General features: G+C 44.0%; 1 protein-coding gene and 1 long non-coding RNA gene across 4 annotated transcripts in view; one reads left to right on the top strand and one right to left on the bottom strand.

Annotated features, from left to right (window-relative positions):
• The window catches only part of PCDH10 (protocadherin 10), a 38,815-nt gene extending 28,862 nt beyond the window's left edge, over positions 1-9,953 (bottom strand). For both annotated transcript variants that reach the window (XM_068542341.1, XM_068542340.1), the window contains exons 1-3: positions 6,484-9,953; positions 4,825-4,883; positions 4,162-4,268 (exon numbers count right to left, since the gene is read on the bottom strand). In XM_068542341.1, coding sequence (XP_068398442.1) covers positions 4,162-4,268; positions 4,825-4,883; positions 6,484-9,114 — 2,797 coding nt within the window. In that variant the 5' untranslated portion in view covers positions 9,115-9,953. The remainder of the gene's footprint in view (positions 1-4,161; positions 4,269-4,824; positions 4,884-6,483) is intronic.
• Positions 9,954-10,150: 197 nt separating this feature from the next.
• The window catches only part of LOC137763889 (uncharacterized), an 86,949-nt gene continuing 80,101 nt past the window's right edge, over positions 10,151-16,998 (top strand). For both annotated transcript variants that reach the window (XR_011073860.1, XR_011073859.1), the window contains exons 1-3: positions 10,151-10,237; positions 11,457-11,553; positions 11,967-12,043. This is a non-coding gene — a long non-coding RNA (uncharacterized lncRNA). The remainder of the gene's footprint in view (positions 10,238-11,456; positions 11,554-11,966; positions 12,044-16,998) is intronic.

Here is a 16,998-nt window from a genome sequence, read left to right as displayed (position 1 = left end):
AATTATTTAACACTGGAGCAATTAGAGATATTAACTCTAACCATAAAAATTGCTATAATTTTTAGGAAAATTTGGTTTGAGAGCAGAGATTTAACAACATAATTCACCCATGAAAAAATTCAAAACATGCACATCAAAATTTTCTCCTTACTTATCTTTCAAAATGTTTATATTTTTGTCCGTTTTCTCTTAACATTTGTCTTACATTTTTTCCAATTGTAAATGTCTCCTCATTATCAAGTTGTAGCTCACATTTTCACCAGAAACCTTAACAGAAAGTTTTTGCTTATGCAGGCAATGGTATGAATTTACTGTATTTATAAAGCCAGAAACTAATTGCCAGTATCTAAATTCTTATTGGAGTCAGGAAAGGGAAATTTGTGTTTTATGATAAACCAAGAATTCTCTTATTGACATTGTAGTAGTAGTGCAGTGGCTTAATGCATTTCATGATATACTTTTATCTACTAGTATGAATATACCAATAATACGAATCACTTAATTTTTTAAATTTATAGCCAAGTTTTGACCATGTGTCATGTATAAATCTCATGATAATTAGTTAAGAAATTGACACTTTTAGAAGCTAAGTTCCCTTATAACTAAAAGGAAAATTTACAAGAAGAGAAACTTGAAAATTTTCAGGTAAATATAACAAGTAACATTAACTGAATCATCATTTATTAGGGTTTTCTTCTTCAATACATATTTTAAGAAGGCACAATTATTAAAAATAAATTAATAATTAATCCTAGTATGCACATTGTAAGTATTTAATAAATGGAAAAAAATTTCCCACAATTAAATAGATTGCCTTAGATCTACCTCCAATAATATTAAACTGTTTAAGAATATACAACTAAAAATGTTGTATCAGTATTTAAATTAGACAAAAATTCTATCGTTTAATCTAATGGTATTATAAAATTGAAAATATATTGGTTTTAAGTTCATTTTATTGTTTTTTTATCTTTTTTTTTTTTTTTTTTTTTTTTTGCTATTTAAGCTGTGATTAATCAGTTTCTCCCCTTGGGATGGTTTATGTAAGTGTTTACCACATCTCCTTGGACTTCTGCCATATCTAACCAATACATCAATAGTGCACTGAAAAAAACGGAAAGCACCTTGACAAGGCTATAGAAAGTAAGTGCCACAGAGCAGTGGTCAAGCCGAAGAATTTCACACATGGAGCCAGGTGCAGTGGAAAACTGAAAAAGCTTATGTGATTCTCTGTGCAGCTGCCTCCGTGTTTAAAGCCCTTCTATGAACAAGATTGGTGACTGCAAATGGCTTAGAAAGGAGAAAAGCAAGGGGGGGAGGGAGGAGAAAGAACAAAAAGGAAAACTATTCATAGAAGAATAAATAGAAGGAATATCCAAATAAATAAATACAAGCTAATGTTAACATAGAAGAAGAAAGTGGGAATAAATAAAAACTTAGGAAGTTTAAACAGGTGAAGCACTAAGCTAAACAGTGTATATAATGTAATATGAAATGAGGTACAAACTAAAGAATCCAGAATCTATTTCTTTTCAGTGCTGTTTTTCCCTGATAGTCTAACTTTCCCCCTTTATAACCTAGCTCAGTGGGATCTGCTTATTAGCACAAAAGTTTTTCATATTCTAAACCTGGAAATATATGTGCTATGAAGAATATTCTCTAAATATTACAAAATTGGAAGATCATCAATACCTGGTTTTAGAAGGAAATAAAGCAGATGTACTTATTTACCTGAAATAGGCTTAACTTTTTGGAAATACTGTAGCTACTTGGTGTAAAGTTTATAGTACACAACAAAGAATGGACAGGAAAAAGTCATTAAGTATATGCATCTTAATTCTCTTCATTTAGCGTTTTATACTTTACAAGGTAAACACTTCAAAATCATTTTTACAATAAAATTAGACATATTAAATCTGACTTAAATTCAGCACACAAAGGTATAATTACTTCTTAATATGAGTGTGTTATTACAATTTGAAAACATCTATCATTGTGCCCAGCATGTGGTGGCAGCTTTATAACTCCTAATGAAGTAGATTGTTAATTCTGTAATACTTTTACATGTTTAAGAATTTAAAGATAGAAAAAAGAATTTGCCATTTTGATAAGAAAAACTGCCTGCTTTTAAATATGTTTTCCGAACACAATTTAACATTTAAAATTTCCTTTTAATGTTTTGACATCTCAAATAATTTAAAAGAAACATTACCAAAATGGCAACATTGAGCGCCTGTGAAATAAAAGATCTAGTGGGAAGGCGCACTGATAAGAATGTATTCCCATCCATGTTCCAAATTGAACACTTTTTGCAGATGTTTATTCATTTCTCTTTCTTCGGTTAGGTTATTATGGCTCATTATGTCTGAGGGGACTAAACTAATTGAAATGTTCATTGAGATCGGAGTGCTACAGAAAAAAACCCAAAAAACTAAAAAAACAAAGTAGGGGGGAGTGGGAAAGGAATAAAATGCACCCAAGGAAACATGCAGCAGTGGATACTCTTCTTTTTTTTTAATATTAAACATTTTGTTTCAAAAGTTTTAAAAGGCGGACTGTTAAATTAGAAACTCTGAAAAAGGAATAGGAATGAGCAATTCTAAACATATACCTTCTAAAAGATAACAATAAATCATATGTCATATATGAAAGGGACTTTGTACTCAAATATAAACTTCTGGCAAGACCTGGTTTGTTGTCAGGTTCCCAGACACTAAATAGATGCTCTGTTCACTTAGCGTGAAGGCCCGCAAGGGGCAGGGACCTCCGGGGATTCTTGGCAGTTCTCAAGTCTCATTAGGTCTGCATATTAATGACTTGCAGCAATATAAAGAGACCCTTGAGCAGCCTTTCTTTCCCCTCCTCCTGCCTGCGTTTCGCAAGGCTAAGGCAGCCTCAGACACGGCACACATAAGCCAAGTGAGAGGCTTGTGGCCACCACTGCTGCCAGGCGACCGTGGGGCTGATACTGCCCTTTGACACACTGCCTCAGCACCGTTCAGAGGCCCAGGGAGCGTGTTAAGGAATGGGTGCTCTCGAGGATCAATGGTACCTTGAAAATGAGAACCCTATCACCCTGCACTTAATCACTAACCAAAATAAAGCTCAAAGCTCAAGTGAATGAAGTTGGACCTCGAGACAGTCCAATGATGGGCATTTTAGAAGTTACAAAAGTTAGCTTGCCTTTGCCTTTCTTTATGTGTCGGATAAACACAAAACTCAATTGAAAAAGAAAAACAAAACAAAACAAAATCCACATGCCCCCTTCATAGTTGAAATGCAAATTAAGTGGAAAGAAAACCCAAACCTTGTGAAATTGTTTTCATTATTTTAAGGTACATATTTTATTTCTTTTAAGTGTTTTCTTTAATTATTAGTAATTAGAGTTCTCAGGATCCTATAAAACTTAAAGGGTAAATTTATATAGAAAAAGTAAAGTAAGATAAAGAAAAACAAAGTAAAAAATACATATCACATTGCAACCCCCATCCGTGAATACCATTAAGCCCGCATACAAATATACCTAGAATTCAACTTTTGAACATGGATCCATTGAAAATATGAGGAAACCTAGGATGCTTCAGAAAATACACATTATCAAGTGTTAACTAGTGTCCTGAAGCCTAAGAACCCGGGACTGGAAATCCTGCTTTCAACCTATTCATGATTTTAATCACCATTCCTTCTCTCATTCAATATTCGTTGACATGTAAAATGCATTGCTCTGGAAATGGAGAAATTTGGATTCTGGTCCCCGATCATCCACTCATCCTCTTGTGACCTTGTGCAGGTCAACCAACTTCATTCATCTTCAGTTACCTCATCCGTAAGCAAGTCTAATAATATCGTAATTGACTGAAGACTGAGGACTGGACCCGGTGAGAAATCTATGGCTTTTGTATGCAATATAATTCCAGGAAAGAACATTACATAAAAAAGAAAGGTTTCATAGTCTAACATATTCCACAATGAATTTCTAACTTTCATTCTCTGAAGGAACATTAAATACTACAATCCTCTTTGAGTATACAATTGTCGACATAGGATGGCACCATTCTTCTGTAGATTTACTAACACTAAAAATTACCTAAACATCATCCTTTCAGGATTGATTTTTGAAAAACACTATAAAAGTCAGCATTGCCCTTTGATCACACTTACCAGCTGACTGGCCGCGGTTGGTGGCATCGTGATCACTATCTCCCTGTTCACTGTCTCCATGGCCACTGTCCTTAGAGCTTACTATGTCGGCTTCCTGGAATGCAGAACTAGAAGTACAAAAATGTGAATATTAGAATAAAAAAGGTGAAGAAACACAGAAAACATTCTTCTGCCACCACATGGTCACTGATGGTGCTGCAGATGCCTAGAGCTCTCAGGTGGCTTTATTTCTGCTTAAAGCTAGTTTTCATAACCTTAAGCCTAACTCTAAAATTAAACATTAGCAGTTAGTTGGAGCCCTTAAGGCATGTAAAGTTGAGCCATTATTCTGTGATTGGAACTAAGCATATGTTTATATCATTTTCATAGAAGATATATATATGTATATACCTGGAACAGCTAGGAAGATTATCAGAAGCAGTGTAGGAGTGTAAACTGACAAAGTATTCAAGTATACTTAGTGGTTGTATGTAAATGAAACACACCAATATTTTTAAAGTTTATTGTCTAGGAAACCTAACGTAATCAGTATTTATGTCCTGCCCTAATTGGAAATACTTTATCATTTTCTATTTTGATATTGAATAATATATCTAATTCCTACTTTTAGTAGGTAGTAATTTGTCCATACACCAAGCTAGGAAAAAAAAAAGGAGTCCATACCTGTTAACTCGGCGAGGTCTGTCAACTAGATAGCTGAGCTCTGCTCGCTGGTGTTTAGTCTAGAAAAAAAATAAATAAATCAAGAGCATTTGAATGCTAAGGGTTTAATTAACAGTCTGCTTTTGAAGTTAGGAACTAATTCTAGCTTAAGTAATTGTGTACATTTTTATGAATTTCTAAGCTGTCCTAAAACCTCAGACTAGCGATTGCTGGGTAAAGGCAAGAAGATATGCAGAGACACATCAATCTAGATTTTCAGTAAAGGTTAAAAAAAAAATGCAGAGATAAAAGGCCAATTTTAAGTGTGTGTGTGTGTGTGTGTGTGTGTGTGTTTTGAGGCGAGAATGCAAATGACCTCATAGCTGGGGCTCATAAACTATTGTCTCCAATAGGGTCAACCTAGTTATATATGCTGCAGTCTTTCTTTTTCAGTGGCCTAAAAAAGTGTTTAGGTGCATACTGGTTGACACAAGAAAAACAGCACGCTCAATAAGCAAAAAGTTTGGATATTTTATGGAATTATTTTGTTGTTTATTTTCAAAATGTGCTTAAGATACAAATGAGCTGTACAAATATTCATGAAAGTCAATTAATAATATCTAAGACTCAAAATAAATGAAATAACCTGCCAAGAAAGGAGTTCATAATCCTCCCTTCCCTCCTGGCCCCAATTCTTTTCCCCCTGCAAACACCCCCTGCATTCTCCTCCCCGCCTCCAGCACCCACACGCCTTTTCCGGTCCAAACTTTCTTTTACAGAAATCAACTCCGTTCTCCCCCTCCCTCCCTCCTTTCGACTTTGCTACTTCTCCATCTTATAAAAAGAAATCGGAATTGACAAGCCAAATTCTTGGATGAAGAAAGCCAACAGCAGTGATTTATCCAAAACGGTGGCAAGAAGGTAATTATTACCTAAAAGATATACTCAAGACAACAATTGTTTAAGCCTTTCGTAACTTTACTCTTACAGGGGTTTGTGCCAAAGCAACTTCATTCAAATTCACACTGTGTGGGCGTTCGGCTTCAAGAGCGTCTGTAAATGCTGTTCAGAGCAGAACTGAAGGCTTTTTTGCAACCCGAGTTCAAAGGACAAGGATCTGATAACTCATTCACTAAAACATGCATTCGAGTTTAGACAACTGTGCAAAGTTAAACAATCTATAGCTTACTTTTACACGCGACTGAAAGCATCGATAAACAAAGCAAAACAATGAACTTTATTAACGCTTGGGACAAATGCAAAGAGAAAAAGAAAACCTTTGCCAGCGCCAGAAGGTCCCTCCACCGCATTTCCCTCTCCCCCCGCGCACTTCCCCCTTTACCCCCAGATTTCTAAGAAGGGAAAAGACTGAGAGGGGGGTTAGGATTTTAAAGGAAAGATGCCAGAGGGAAGAGGGAAGGTCCAAGGTGGCAAAGCACCAAAGGAAGGGAATGAAAATAAACGTGGAGGGGTGGAGCGAGAAAATTAGGGACAACACGAAGTTTAAGTTACACACGAAAGGGTGGGAGAGGTGACTCCCCATTCCTGCCTCCACAAAGATACAAGTGAGCTAATATCCTAAAAATAAATACACAGTGCACCAGAGATAAAAGGGCCGGGCTAGAGGAGGCTTTCAGATGGAGGAGATGAGAGATGGTGGTCCTGGCGCTTCAGCCTTACCTCGTTGGACAAAATGCTTCCGTTGGAGATGATGTCGGGCTGCTGGTCTGTGTAGCCGGAGACGATGGCCCCGCAAGGGTTGTGCTCAGTGTCCGTACTCCGCGAAGGGCTGCAGGGTTTAAGGAACATCAGGTCGGTCTTGGCGGACTCGGGGGTCAGGCAGACCTGGTAGCAGTAATTCTGGTTGTGGTGATGGGAGCCAAAGCTCCCGGACTCCTCCACCGGCACTTGGGCCGGGTTACTGGGTACGTTGGAGCTTTGCACCAGCATGATGTCCGACTTGCTGAGTTTCTTCTTGCGCGCCCGGGCTTGGCGGCCGCAGCAGGTCGAGCCGCCACCGCTGCAGCAGCAGCAGCAGAGGCAGCAGTCGCTGGCCAGACACGTGTAGATGTTGAGCTTCTTCTCTTTTTGGCAACGCACGGCAAGCACGATCATGGCCAGCAGGAAGATGAAGGACACCGAGCCCAGCGCGATGATGAGGATGAGGGTGAGGTCCAGCGAGGTCTCCCCGCCGCCGGAGCGGCTGGGGCGCTGGTGCTCCCCTGACCCCCCGCCCCCGCCCCCGCCCCCGCCCTGGGGCTCGACAGCGCCATCCACCAGCTGCACCACCAGGGTGGCGGTGGAGGACAGGGGAGGTTGCCCGTGGTCGCGCACCTCGATCACCAGCTCGTAAGGCCGCTGGGGGTCGCGCTTGGCCGGCACCCGGCGCGCCGTGCGGAGCTCCCCGGTGCGCCAATCCATGCGGAAGAGGTTCATTTCGTTACCCCGCACAATGCTGTAGGTGAGCCGGGCGTTCTCGCCGTCGTCCGCGTCCACCGCGGCTACGCGGGTCAGCAGGTAACCGGGCTCCGCCGAGCGGGGCAGCACCTCGCGCGCCGGAGTCCCGTTGCGCCCCGGAAGGGGCGCCACTACGGCAGGGGCGTTGTCGTTCTGATCCACGATGAGGATGTTGACGGTGGCGTTGCCAGCCAGCGCCTGGGGGCTGCCGGCGTCCCGGGCTTCCACCTGGAAGCTGAAGTCCTTGAGCTGCTCGTAGTCGAAGGAGCGCAGGGCGTACAAGTAGCCGTTCTCGGAGTTGATGGACACGTAAGTGAAGACGCTCATGCCCTGGATCTGGCACTCGAGGATAGAGTAGGCTAGCTGGGCGTTGGCGCCCTCGTCACGGTCTGTGGCGCTCACCGCGTAGATGTAGGCGCCCGGCACATTGTTTTCGGTCACATACACGTCGTAGACCGGCTGGCTGAATCGCGGTGCGTTGTCGTTCACATCGGACACTTGCACCTGGATCGACTTACTGGTGGAGAGCGCAGGCTCGCCCCGGTCCCGAGCCACCACGGTCAGGGTGTAGGAGTCCCCCGCCTCTCGGTCCAGAGGGGCCTCGGTCACGATGGTATAGTAGTTTTTGAAGGAAGACTTGAGGCGGAACGGCACGTCCCCCAGCAGCTCGCACTGCACCTGCCCATTCTCCTCTGAGTCGCGGTCGGTCACGCTGAACAAGGCCACCACCGTGCCGGGCGCCGCGCCCTCGCTCACCGCCTCCTTCACGGTGCTGAAGCTGATCTCCGGCGCGTTGTCGTTGGCATCCAGCACTCTCACTATCACCTTGCAGTGCGCGGGCACGGCGTTGGGGCCCAGGTCCTTGGCTTGCACGTACACTTGGTACACCGGGCTCTCTTCGTAGTCCAGCTCGCCGCTCACCTCCAGTCGGCCAGTGCGAGGAGAGAGTCCGAAGAGCTCCCGCGCCCGGGGCGAAATGTGGCTGCTGAAGGAGTACACGACCTCGCCATTCTGGCCCTCATCTGGGTCTGTGGCGTTAAGCTGGATCACGAGCGTGCCCGGCGGCGAGTTCTCTGGGAGGGACACAGTGTAGACGGGTTGGTCGAAGGCGGGCACATTGTCGTTGGAGTCCAGCACTCGGATGGTGAGTAGGGCCGTGCCGGTGCGCTGCTGCTGGGGGAGCAGGCCCCCTCCCGCGCCGCCCCCTCCGCCTTCTCCTCCTCCCCCTCCTCCTCCCCCGTCCACCGCGGTCAGCACGTAGCGGTGCACCGCTTGCTGCTCTCGGTCCAGCGGCTTCTCCAGCACCAGCTCGGCGAATCGGTTGCCATCCCCCTGGGTCTGCACGTCCAGGGAGAAGTAGCTGTTGGGGGTGATCTCGTAGTCGCGCAAGGAGTTGGTGCCCACGTCTGGGTCGAATGCGCTCTCCAAGGGGAAGCGGGTGCCCGGCGTGGCGCTCTCAGAGATCTCCACGGTCTGGTCCGGCTCCGGGAAGGAGGGGGGGTTGTCATTGATGTCCAACACCTCGATCTCCACCCGGAACAGCTCCAGGGGGTTTTCCAGGAAGACCTCCAGGTGCAGGACGCAGGAGGGGCTCTGCTTGCAGATTTGCTCGCGGTCAATCTTCTCATTCACGTACAACACCCCGGTCTCCAGGTTGAGGTCCAAGTAAGGGGTCCGAGAGTTGGGCGCCGTTTGAAACCCGCGAGCCGAAAGTTTTGTAATGTCCAAGCCCAGATCTTCAGCGATATTCCCCACGAAAGTGCCATGTTCCTGCTCCTCCTGCACCGTGTAGTGAAGCTGGGAGAAGACTCCTTCCACCATCCAGAGCAAGGCGAAGAATAATAGCACAATCATCTCCAAAGGGAAAGGAAGCAGCTTCCCGCAGCCAGCCAGCCACCCAAACACCTCCCCAGCCACCACGAAAAAAAAAAAAAAATCCCAAATAAAAAATACAAATAAAAGTGCGCTGTGTGTGTGTGTGTGTGGGGGGGGTCTTGTGGCTTTCTGTCCTTAAAAATCTAATTCCTTTTGCTTCATTTTAGGGTTTCCCTCAGTTCAGCCTAATTTTTCAATCTTAGCGCAGGAAGGGTGACAGGCGTCCCCTTTCCTCATCTGTAATCTTCCCACTGACCAATTAATAAAAGAATACAATAGTCAGCGTCCTTTATTCCGACAGTCTTGGCGCAACGCGGTGCTGGCTAAGCCCAAGGAGGAAATTTCGATATTTCAAGACTGTCCTCGGTTTGTCTTCTTGCTGATGGGAGGAGAAGGAGGAGGAGGAAAAGGAGGAGGAGGAAGATGAAGAGGAAGAGGAGAAGGAAGAGGAGATGCTGTTGGCACCGCTGAACATGCCTCTTAATGTCAACGGCTGGCAAATGCAAAAGAGCTTAAAAACAGCGAGAGAATTTTGTGCCGAAAAAGCATAGAACGGTTCTGCAGCATAAAACTTTCATTCTCTTCATTTCTCCGGATGGATGTTCTTCTTGGCATTTTTTCCTCTTTCGCTCTATTTGTATTTTTTGGCTTTCATAGTCTTGTCTCTCTCTGTCCTCATCTCCACCGTCGTTTGCCTCTCTGTAAGTGTGATGAGCAGTTTCTTTTTTGCTGTTTCCTTCCCAAGCCTCTTCTTCCCTCTAACCTGTCTCTCTTCTTTCCAGTCCTTCCCTCCTCCTGCCTCAGCCCCAGAGCCTGCGATCTCGGCTGGCAGTTTCTGAGCTCCGAGCGCTCCGCTTCTCTGTTTTTGCGCAGCGCCCTCATTCTGCCAACCAATCGCTGAGGAGCACCACCCACCGAGCCACCGCTAATTGGCCAACCTGACCGTCAAGCAGGCGCGTCACGCAAGCAACCGGGCCGGGCGGGATGCAACCCGCGTCCGGGCTGCCGGGGTGAGTGTGAGTGTGAGAGCGACCACAGCCCGGCAGGTCCCGAGGCGCTAGCTGGGACGCTGCCACGGAAAGTTCCCAGTCCCCGGCCGCAGGTAATGGCGAGGGAATAGAGAGGTTCCCCTGTTTGCATCAGCAAATGCAAAAACATAATAGCAGCAGCGGTATCCTCTCCCAGGAGCGGGGTTTCCAATGACGCTAACATTCTTTTTCCTTTAAGGTATTTTCCTTGCTACTGATCGTGGAAGTAAGTCACCGAGAACAGGAAAAAGTTGCAGAGGGGCCACTAATTGGCAGGGGTTACCTAATTAAGGGACTCTGGTGGAGATTGGCAGGACTTTTAAAAAACAGATACGATAAGGCCTGTGTCAAACTAAGTGTGAGGGTCTGAAGGGGCCGTGTAGGAAGGAAGGGGTGAAGCTTAGGTGGGTCCTGAAAAGCCGCGGGATTCAAGCCCAGGGTTGAGGGCTGGCGGCTCCTATAGACGTGCGGCCGCGTTAGACTTACCTCTTCCCTTCCTAAACGTACATCCACAATATTCTTACCAAATAGATTAATGCGCTTGGGGACCCGGTTTGAGCTGTGAACGCTTTGATCAATGACTGAGGAGTTTCATCTGAGCTCCGCTTTGGAGCCCGCCCGCCTAACGCCGGCCTCGCGGGCCTCTGGCTTGTTCGCTGCAAGCTGCCGCGGATATCCCTGCGCGTCCCCCCGGCCAAGTGCGACGCCGCGGCGGCGCGCACAGGCTTTTTTCTGCTTATTCTGACAATTGGAGAGCTCCCCCCGCCGCCCTCTGCTAGACCGGAGCACCGATTCTTGCCCAGCTTGGGGCAAGACCGCTGGATGAGGGCAGCTGGGCGGCGGCGAGCGCGGGCGCGGGCGGAGGCGGGGGTGGGTGCATGGGCTGGGTCGCTGCACACGCGGGGCCAGAGTGTGTGCCGCTGCGGGTATCTGCGAACGCGCTTGCACATTCACGGTGCTCGCATCCATCCTTCCTGGTCCAGCGCACAGCTCTGTGTAAGCCCCAACGGGGCACCCTCCACACCTCCTCCCGGGTCCCGAAGGATGCGCTTGACGAGCTCCGAGGGCTCACTCCCGAGGCGCGGGGGCAAAGCGGCGCGTAAACGCACCCAGTTCCTGTGAAGTTGAAATAGAGCGCGAACTCTTCAATGCGAGAGAGTGGATTGAATGGTAATTCTCCAAGAAAAGATTAAAAAAAACCACAAAACATAATTGTGTGTTAATTAGTGGGCTGTAAGGGGTTGTTTATTCAAACGCAAGCAGCCCTTGTTCAGTTTCCTTCTTATGCCACAGGATGGGAAGGTCCCTTGGGGCTTCCTGGTAATGAATGACCTGAGAGCAACACCGCCACAACCTGCGGGAAAAGGAGAGTCGTTTTCCCGACCCCGAGGTACGTTGCCATTCCCTCCTGGCGGGGAATTAAGGAGGGCGAGTGGCCATGGGCGTGATTATAGACTGAGGCATGCCCCTGCGAGTCCCGCGAGCGCGTGCCTGCTGCCCTAGCCCCCCGCCCCCCTTGGCGCTTTCATGGAGATGGGTCCTGCCTTTGAGCGGTTAGAAGGAAAGGATGCCAGCAAAAATGGCTAATCCTTTTCCAGCTGCAGTAAATTGACGATTGGCCAAAGCCAAGCGAAAACCGCGGCAGTTGAAATGATTTTAGCATCACGTCTGCGGCTGCGAATGGAGCGTCAGTTTATAAAAGGACCTGTGGATCAATGAAAAGGAGATTATAGTGTATCTGAATATTAATAACGGCGTTGCATCTGTATTTTCTACCCCTCCCCCTCCCTGTTTTTTCTTTAGATCTGCAGGATTGAAATGACATGTTTTGAGGTCTTCAAGCTGACTCATCAGAATCCTGGAGCATTTTTTAAATGACGGTAATTTTCTCATATTTCATTTGTACATACGGAAACACTTGTGTGTGTGCCCGTGAGCGCGCGTGTTTGCGTGTGAGAGACATGCGGCTGAATGACAATGCAGATCCGGAAATTGTTTGCGGGAGACGGTTTGTGCTCTCAAGATGTAGATGAAGTTTGAGCCGACTTTGGACGTTCGCTGAGAGCCAGAGAGCTTCCCGAGGTGGAGATGAGAGCGTGGAGAGATGGCCAGATTTGCCTGTAAATAATCACTACATCCACTGTTAACACTTGGGCTGCATTTTTTTTTTTTTTTTTTTTTTTTGGTAGTTGTGTTTGAAAGGGGAACTCTCGCCGCAAACGTGGGTTACAGGCGTCTCCTAGCGGCGAAAGCAGCACAGGGCAAGCCGGAGAATTTCGCTTTGGAGCTCTCAGTCGACAGGGCTGGCCTGTTGGGGGCTCTTCAGGATTTCTTGGGTCGCAGAGGCCTGCATTCGCGCCGGCGACGCCGGCCGGGGTCCTCTAGAGGTCTCGCCTCTGACTTCTAGTCTCCGAGGCGCCGTGGTATCGGCGGGGTGACGACGGGGTCTTCCGCCTGGGAGAGCAGACGCGAGCCTGGCCGTCCGCCTCCGTCTGGGTAGCTCCGGCCAAGGGCAATTGCAGGAGCATTTTGTCCCGGGCCAAGATTCAGACGTTGGCATCAGCACCCTTACTGCCTTACTTGCCTCCTTACTCTGGAACCTTAAACAGCACCTCCCCGCCCCACCGTCACCCACGAAACAAAACCACACTTTAAATCTGCCTTTTAAAAATGCTTTTGAAATGAAACCCGTGTACTTTTTTCCTTGCTGTGTCAATCCAGCAGATTTCCCCCCCTCTCCTTCTTTTTCACTCGGCGGACCCCAGAATTTAGTGAGGCCGTGATTACATACATAACAGCTTCGGCGGGGGGGTGGACGACCTCTTTGAAGTGCAGAATATAGTGCAATGCAGCGTCCTTCGACCCCCTCCCCCCCAATTATTGAAACCGGCCGGGAGAACCAATTCCTAACATAACCCTCCCCCCACCCCACGCCCCCTCCAGGAGCGCCAACCATCTGGGCCCAGACAAATCGTATCCTAAAGCAGATGGGGAAAGTAGCTATTATTATTTGGAGGGGGGTTATCAAATTCAATTTTCGTAAAAAATCCTGGTAGGTGTGTGAGTGATTATGTACCCTCGTCTATTTCATTGTCCTCTAAGGGCAGCCGAATGGGGAGGGCGGCGCTAAGGATCTCACCGTCGCGTTTTATGTACATAGTTACAAACTTTGAAAGCAGCTAACCGGGCTGCTTTCTTCCCTACCCTTTTCTGTAAAAGGCGGGAGGGAAACAAGTTTGTTAACCAGCGTTTGGATGAATGAGTGTTTGCAGTGATTTAATTTGACTTGAAAGCAATTTGTTTCTAAATCCTCTTATTATTGCAGTGTGCCCAGAGCTTTGAGAGAAAAAAAAAATTTTTTTAAGAAATGGAAGAAAAAAATTTTAATTGTCAATAAGGAGTCTTTCAAATGCCAGGCCCCTGCCAGGGTTGAGCTGGGTGGTTTCTGGCACTTGTCATTCCTAGCAAGCACAGTGCAGAGAGCAAATGCAAAGTATCTTTGGAGTGTATTGCATCTCGAATGGGTAACCATGAAATCAGTTTATTTGTAGTAATGTAACCTAACTTAAGAGGTGGGAAGGCAAGGCTTTGGAGCCAATGCCACACTGGTCGTTCTTGTTCATCTACAGTAGAGTGAGTGTTGACTAGAGTTTCTGGAAAAGATTTATAGCATATACATGCTATTGTAAGCATTCAGGTAACTCTTTTGTTACTGTGTTCTAATCCTTTGGACCCAACAGAACAAACGAACCCACGTTTCGCGGGCTGAGAATACTAGCTCGTAAGTGTTACTTGATATTCGAAGTAGAACCGTTCTTCTCCATTTTGTTTAACCTTGTTAATATTGGTGTGGCTTCACATTTCAGTGTCTTTTCGGTTATCAGACAGGGCCAGCATTTTGTTAAACTCTAAACAGTGAATTAAAAGCACTGATGAAAAAAAAAAAAAAAAAGCACTGATGAGCTGAAGCAGCCCTTTAATGCAAAATGACAAATTGCACTTAAGCAATACATGAACAAGAAAATGATTTATGGATTTTTACAATGGTCTGAGCAAATGAAAGCAACATGAATTATACATCCTAAATGCTCACGATATCATTTTCTAATAATACTGTTTCAGTTCAGATGCTATACTCCTATCCTTTCTATAAGAGATATTGATCAGTAAGAAGTCCCGGAGTATTTTTAAATTAGGCAACGGTGTTTGATACTGGTTCCAAATACATATATTTTTCCTGAGTATGGGGTGGGTGATCAACATTGAGCACAGTAACATTCTTGTCGGCTCCCTCACATATTGTGTCTTTTAGTGACAAATAGGTAGTCCTTTGGAAACTTATGTTTTGTTCCACACCTTCTTTCAAAATGTAAATGAAGAGATCTGATACAGAATGACAATCTTTATTACATCATGACCTCTTTTTCTGAAAATCAAAATGCATTGCCTCATCTTATCCTTTTCTTAAAAATTGCTTTGGATAGTGAAATATCTGATTTCTCCAAAATGTCTCTTATCCTCTTCATATTGGTTTATCCTGTCTTTTGTTTTAGAGCATTGTTTAATTCCTTAGTGTGTTAAAGACACACCTGAGTGAGTAAAAATGTCACGTGCCTTAGTTTTTTTGGCATTAGTAGACAAAATAGATCTATGGCCGTCTTAAATTACAGAAAAATACTCAATCGGATAAAATTTTGTGTGGTGCCTGTCTGAAAAAAAATGTAGTTACTTCTGTGTTATGATGAGTGACTACTCCTAGCATTTTAATTTAATCATTTGTGGCTTATATAACTAAATATTTTGGGTGTGTGTAGAATTTTAAGTGAAAACATTGTCCTTACTGTATTACATACTCAACCAGAGGAAACTTCTAATTACCCAGAGGCCTCTAGAGTCACATTATTAGGCTTAATCTTAATGATCCAGGTTTATTAAAAAAAAAAAAAAAAATTGAATCCCAGCCTCTGCTTTTGACAGCATTAATAATTACTCTTACTGAAGATTACTGAAATCAATGATGTGATTAGGATTGTAAATAAGAACTACAAGACATCACATTTAAAAAGCCAGCTGCTTTGCTAACAGGGATGATGTATGGGTTTTACTGATGGGGCCCAGAGGTAGAAATGAAGCTTTAAACATTAAGGTCGATATAGAACAATTTCAAAAATTAATTGCAAGGCCTGATTAAGTTTATATGAGTAAGAGAAAAGATGTCTAGAAATCTCTCTTTTTTCTTCCCCAGGGAGTTTGCTTCTTATTTGACAGTGATACAGTCAACATAATACTAGTGTTTGTCTGGAAAGTATAAATTGTTTTCTTAAGGGGAAGCCCCTTGATTTTATGAATACAGAATGAGATTACTCAAATTGTGATTAGGGTTACAAGTCATAGCATTATTTTCTGAAGGGTTTGAAAAACGTTATTGGAGACAGGCACCACGGAAAGAATATGAAACGTAGAGTGAGAATTACATTAGTAATTAGAATTACAATAGTAAGCAGAACAAATAGTAAAGCAGATACTTCAGTTAAAAAAAGGTATCTCTCTCAGTTTGGCTGGTTACTATAACTCTTTCTATAAGAAACTTGATTTCTATGATGTCTTATTTCAATAGACTTGGCAATGCTATACTGTTAAATGCTTTATTTGATTGCAGTTTCTTGGGGTTTTTTAGGTGAAAGTGACTCATGGTTTTTAAATAGCTAGTATATGCCAAGCATTCTTAGATAAGTTGTGGTATTTTCCCCCATGTCTACAGGTAATATCATCCCGACATTATAGGTAAGGATACTAGGATGTTCAGAATTTAAATATCTCACCAAATTAATACAAAATTCGGATCCAGGCCTTTTGATGCTCAGGTTGACTCTCGTTTTACTACACCATGATGTTTTCCTAGCCTATCTGATTGAATTTACTTAGGAGATAAAACAAAAAATGAATTAATTTAGAGATTAAAGATGGAGTTCATCCAGTTTTTGTACTAACAGAAGTACTGATTTTATGCTAGTCAAAATGGCTGGTACCTTACTGAGTTGAGCCATGAAGGAATTCATGAATATATTTGAGGAGGGTTTTTTTTTTTCTTTTGAGGTTTTATTAGGAAACCAAAACTTGAATACATTTTCTTACAAGTGAAAGAGATTACAAACCATCCATCTCTTTCTCATGCTGAAGTGCCTGGCATGGGAATCACAGGGATTTTAATGACTGAAAATGGAAATTGATAAAACAAACATGTCCAAAAGGAAGGCACCTCTGCTTTATCCGTTCCTGAAACACACCATGTTGATCAATGGCCCAAGAAGTATTGGCCTGTTCATTTAGTTTATTAGAGATTGTTAACAGCTAGGAAGAACTAAGAAGTGTACCCATTTTACACAAAGCAAATATTAGTGTTTTTTTAATATATTTCTGAACTTGTCTTTAAAAGGGAAACAGCGTTTTGTTAAGCAAAATTTCTACCGTCATTTTATACTAATTTCTTCCATGTTGCTCTGAAAAATTGTTTTAATTTGAAATCGCTGAAAATTAAACAATTAAATTTATGTGACAATCTTGTGCCAGCAGGAAATGAAAGGAAATGACTTAAAAACATTTTCAAATATGGAAAGAAATAACCAAAGGAAGGTGATTATGGAATCTTATTTACTTACTGTAAGTAAAATATGTATTATTGTTTTGGTAATAAGTACTGACAGAAGAAAAACATCATATTTCTTCTAGAAGTGTGCCCAATTATTCAGAATATGTGTAATGTAGGCCCTGTAAGGTAGGTTCTATATCTTACTCATTTCTGAAGGCACCCAACTGTGGCAGGTGATGATAAATT

Source organism: Eschrichtius robustus, chromosome 4, assembly GCF_028021215.1.
Source record: "Eschrichtius robustus isolate mEscRob2 chromosome 4, mEscRob2.pri, whole genome shotgun sequence".
Taxonomy (NCBI): domain Eukaryota; kingdom Metazoa; phylum Chordata; class Mammalia; order Artiodactyla; family Eschrichtiidae; genus Eschrichtius; species Eschrichtius robustus.
This window is presented reverse-complemented; position numbering and strand designations above follow the sequence as displayed.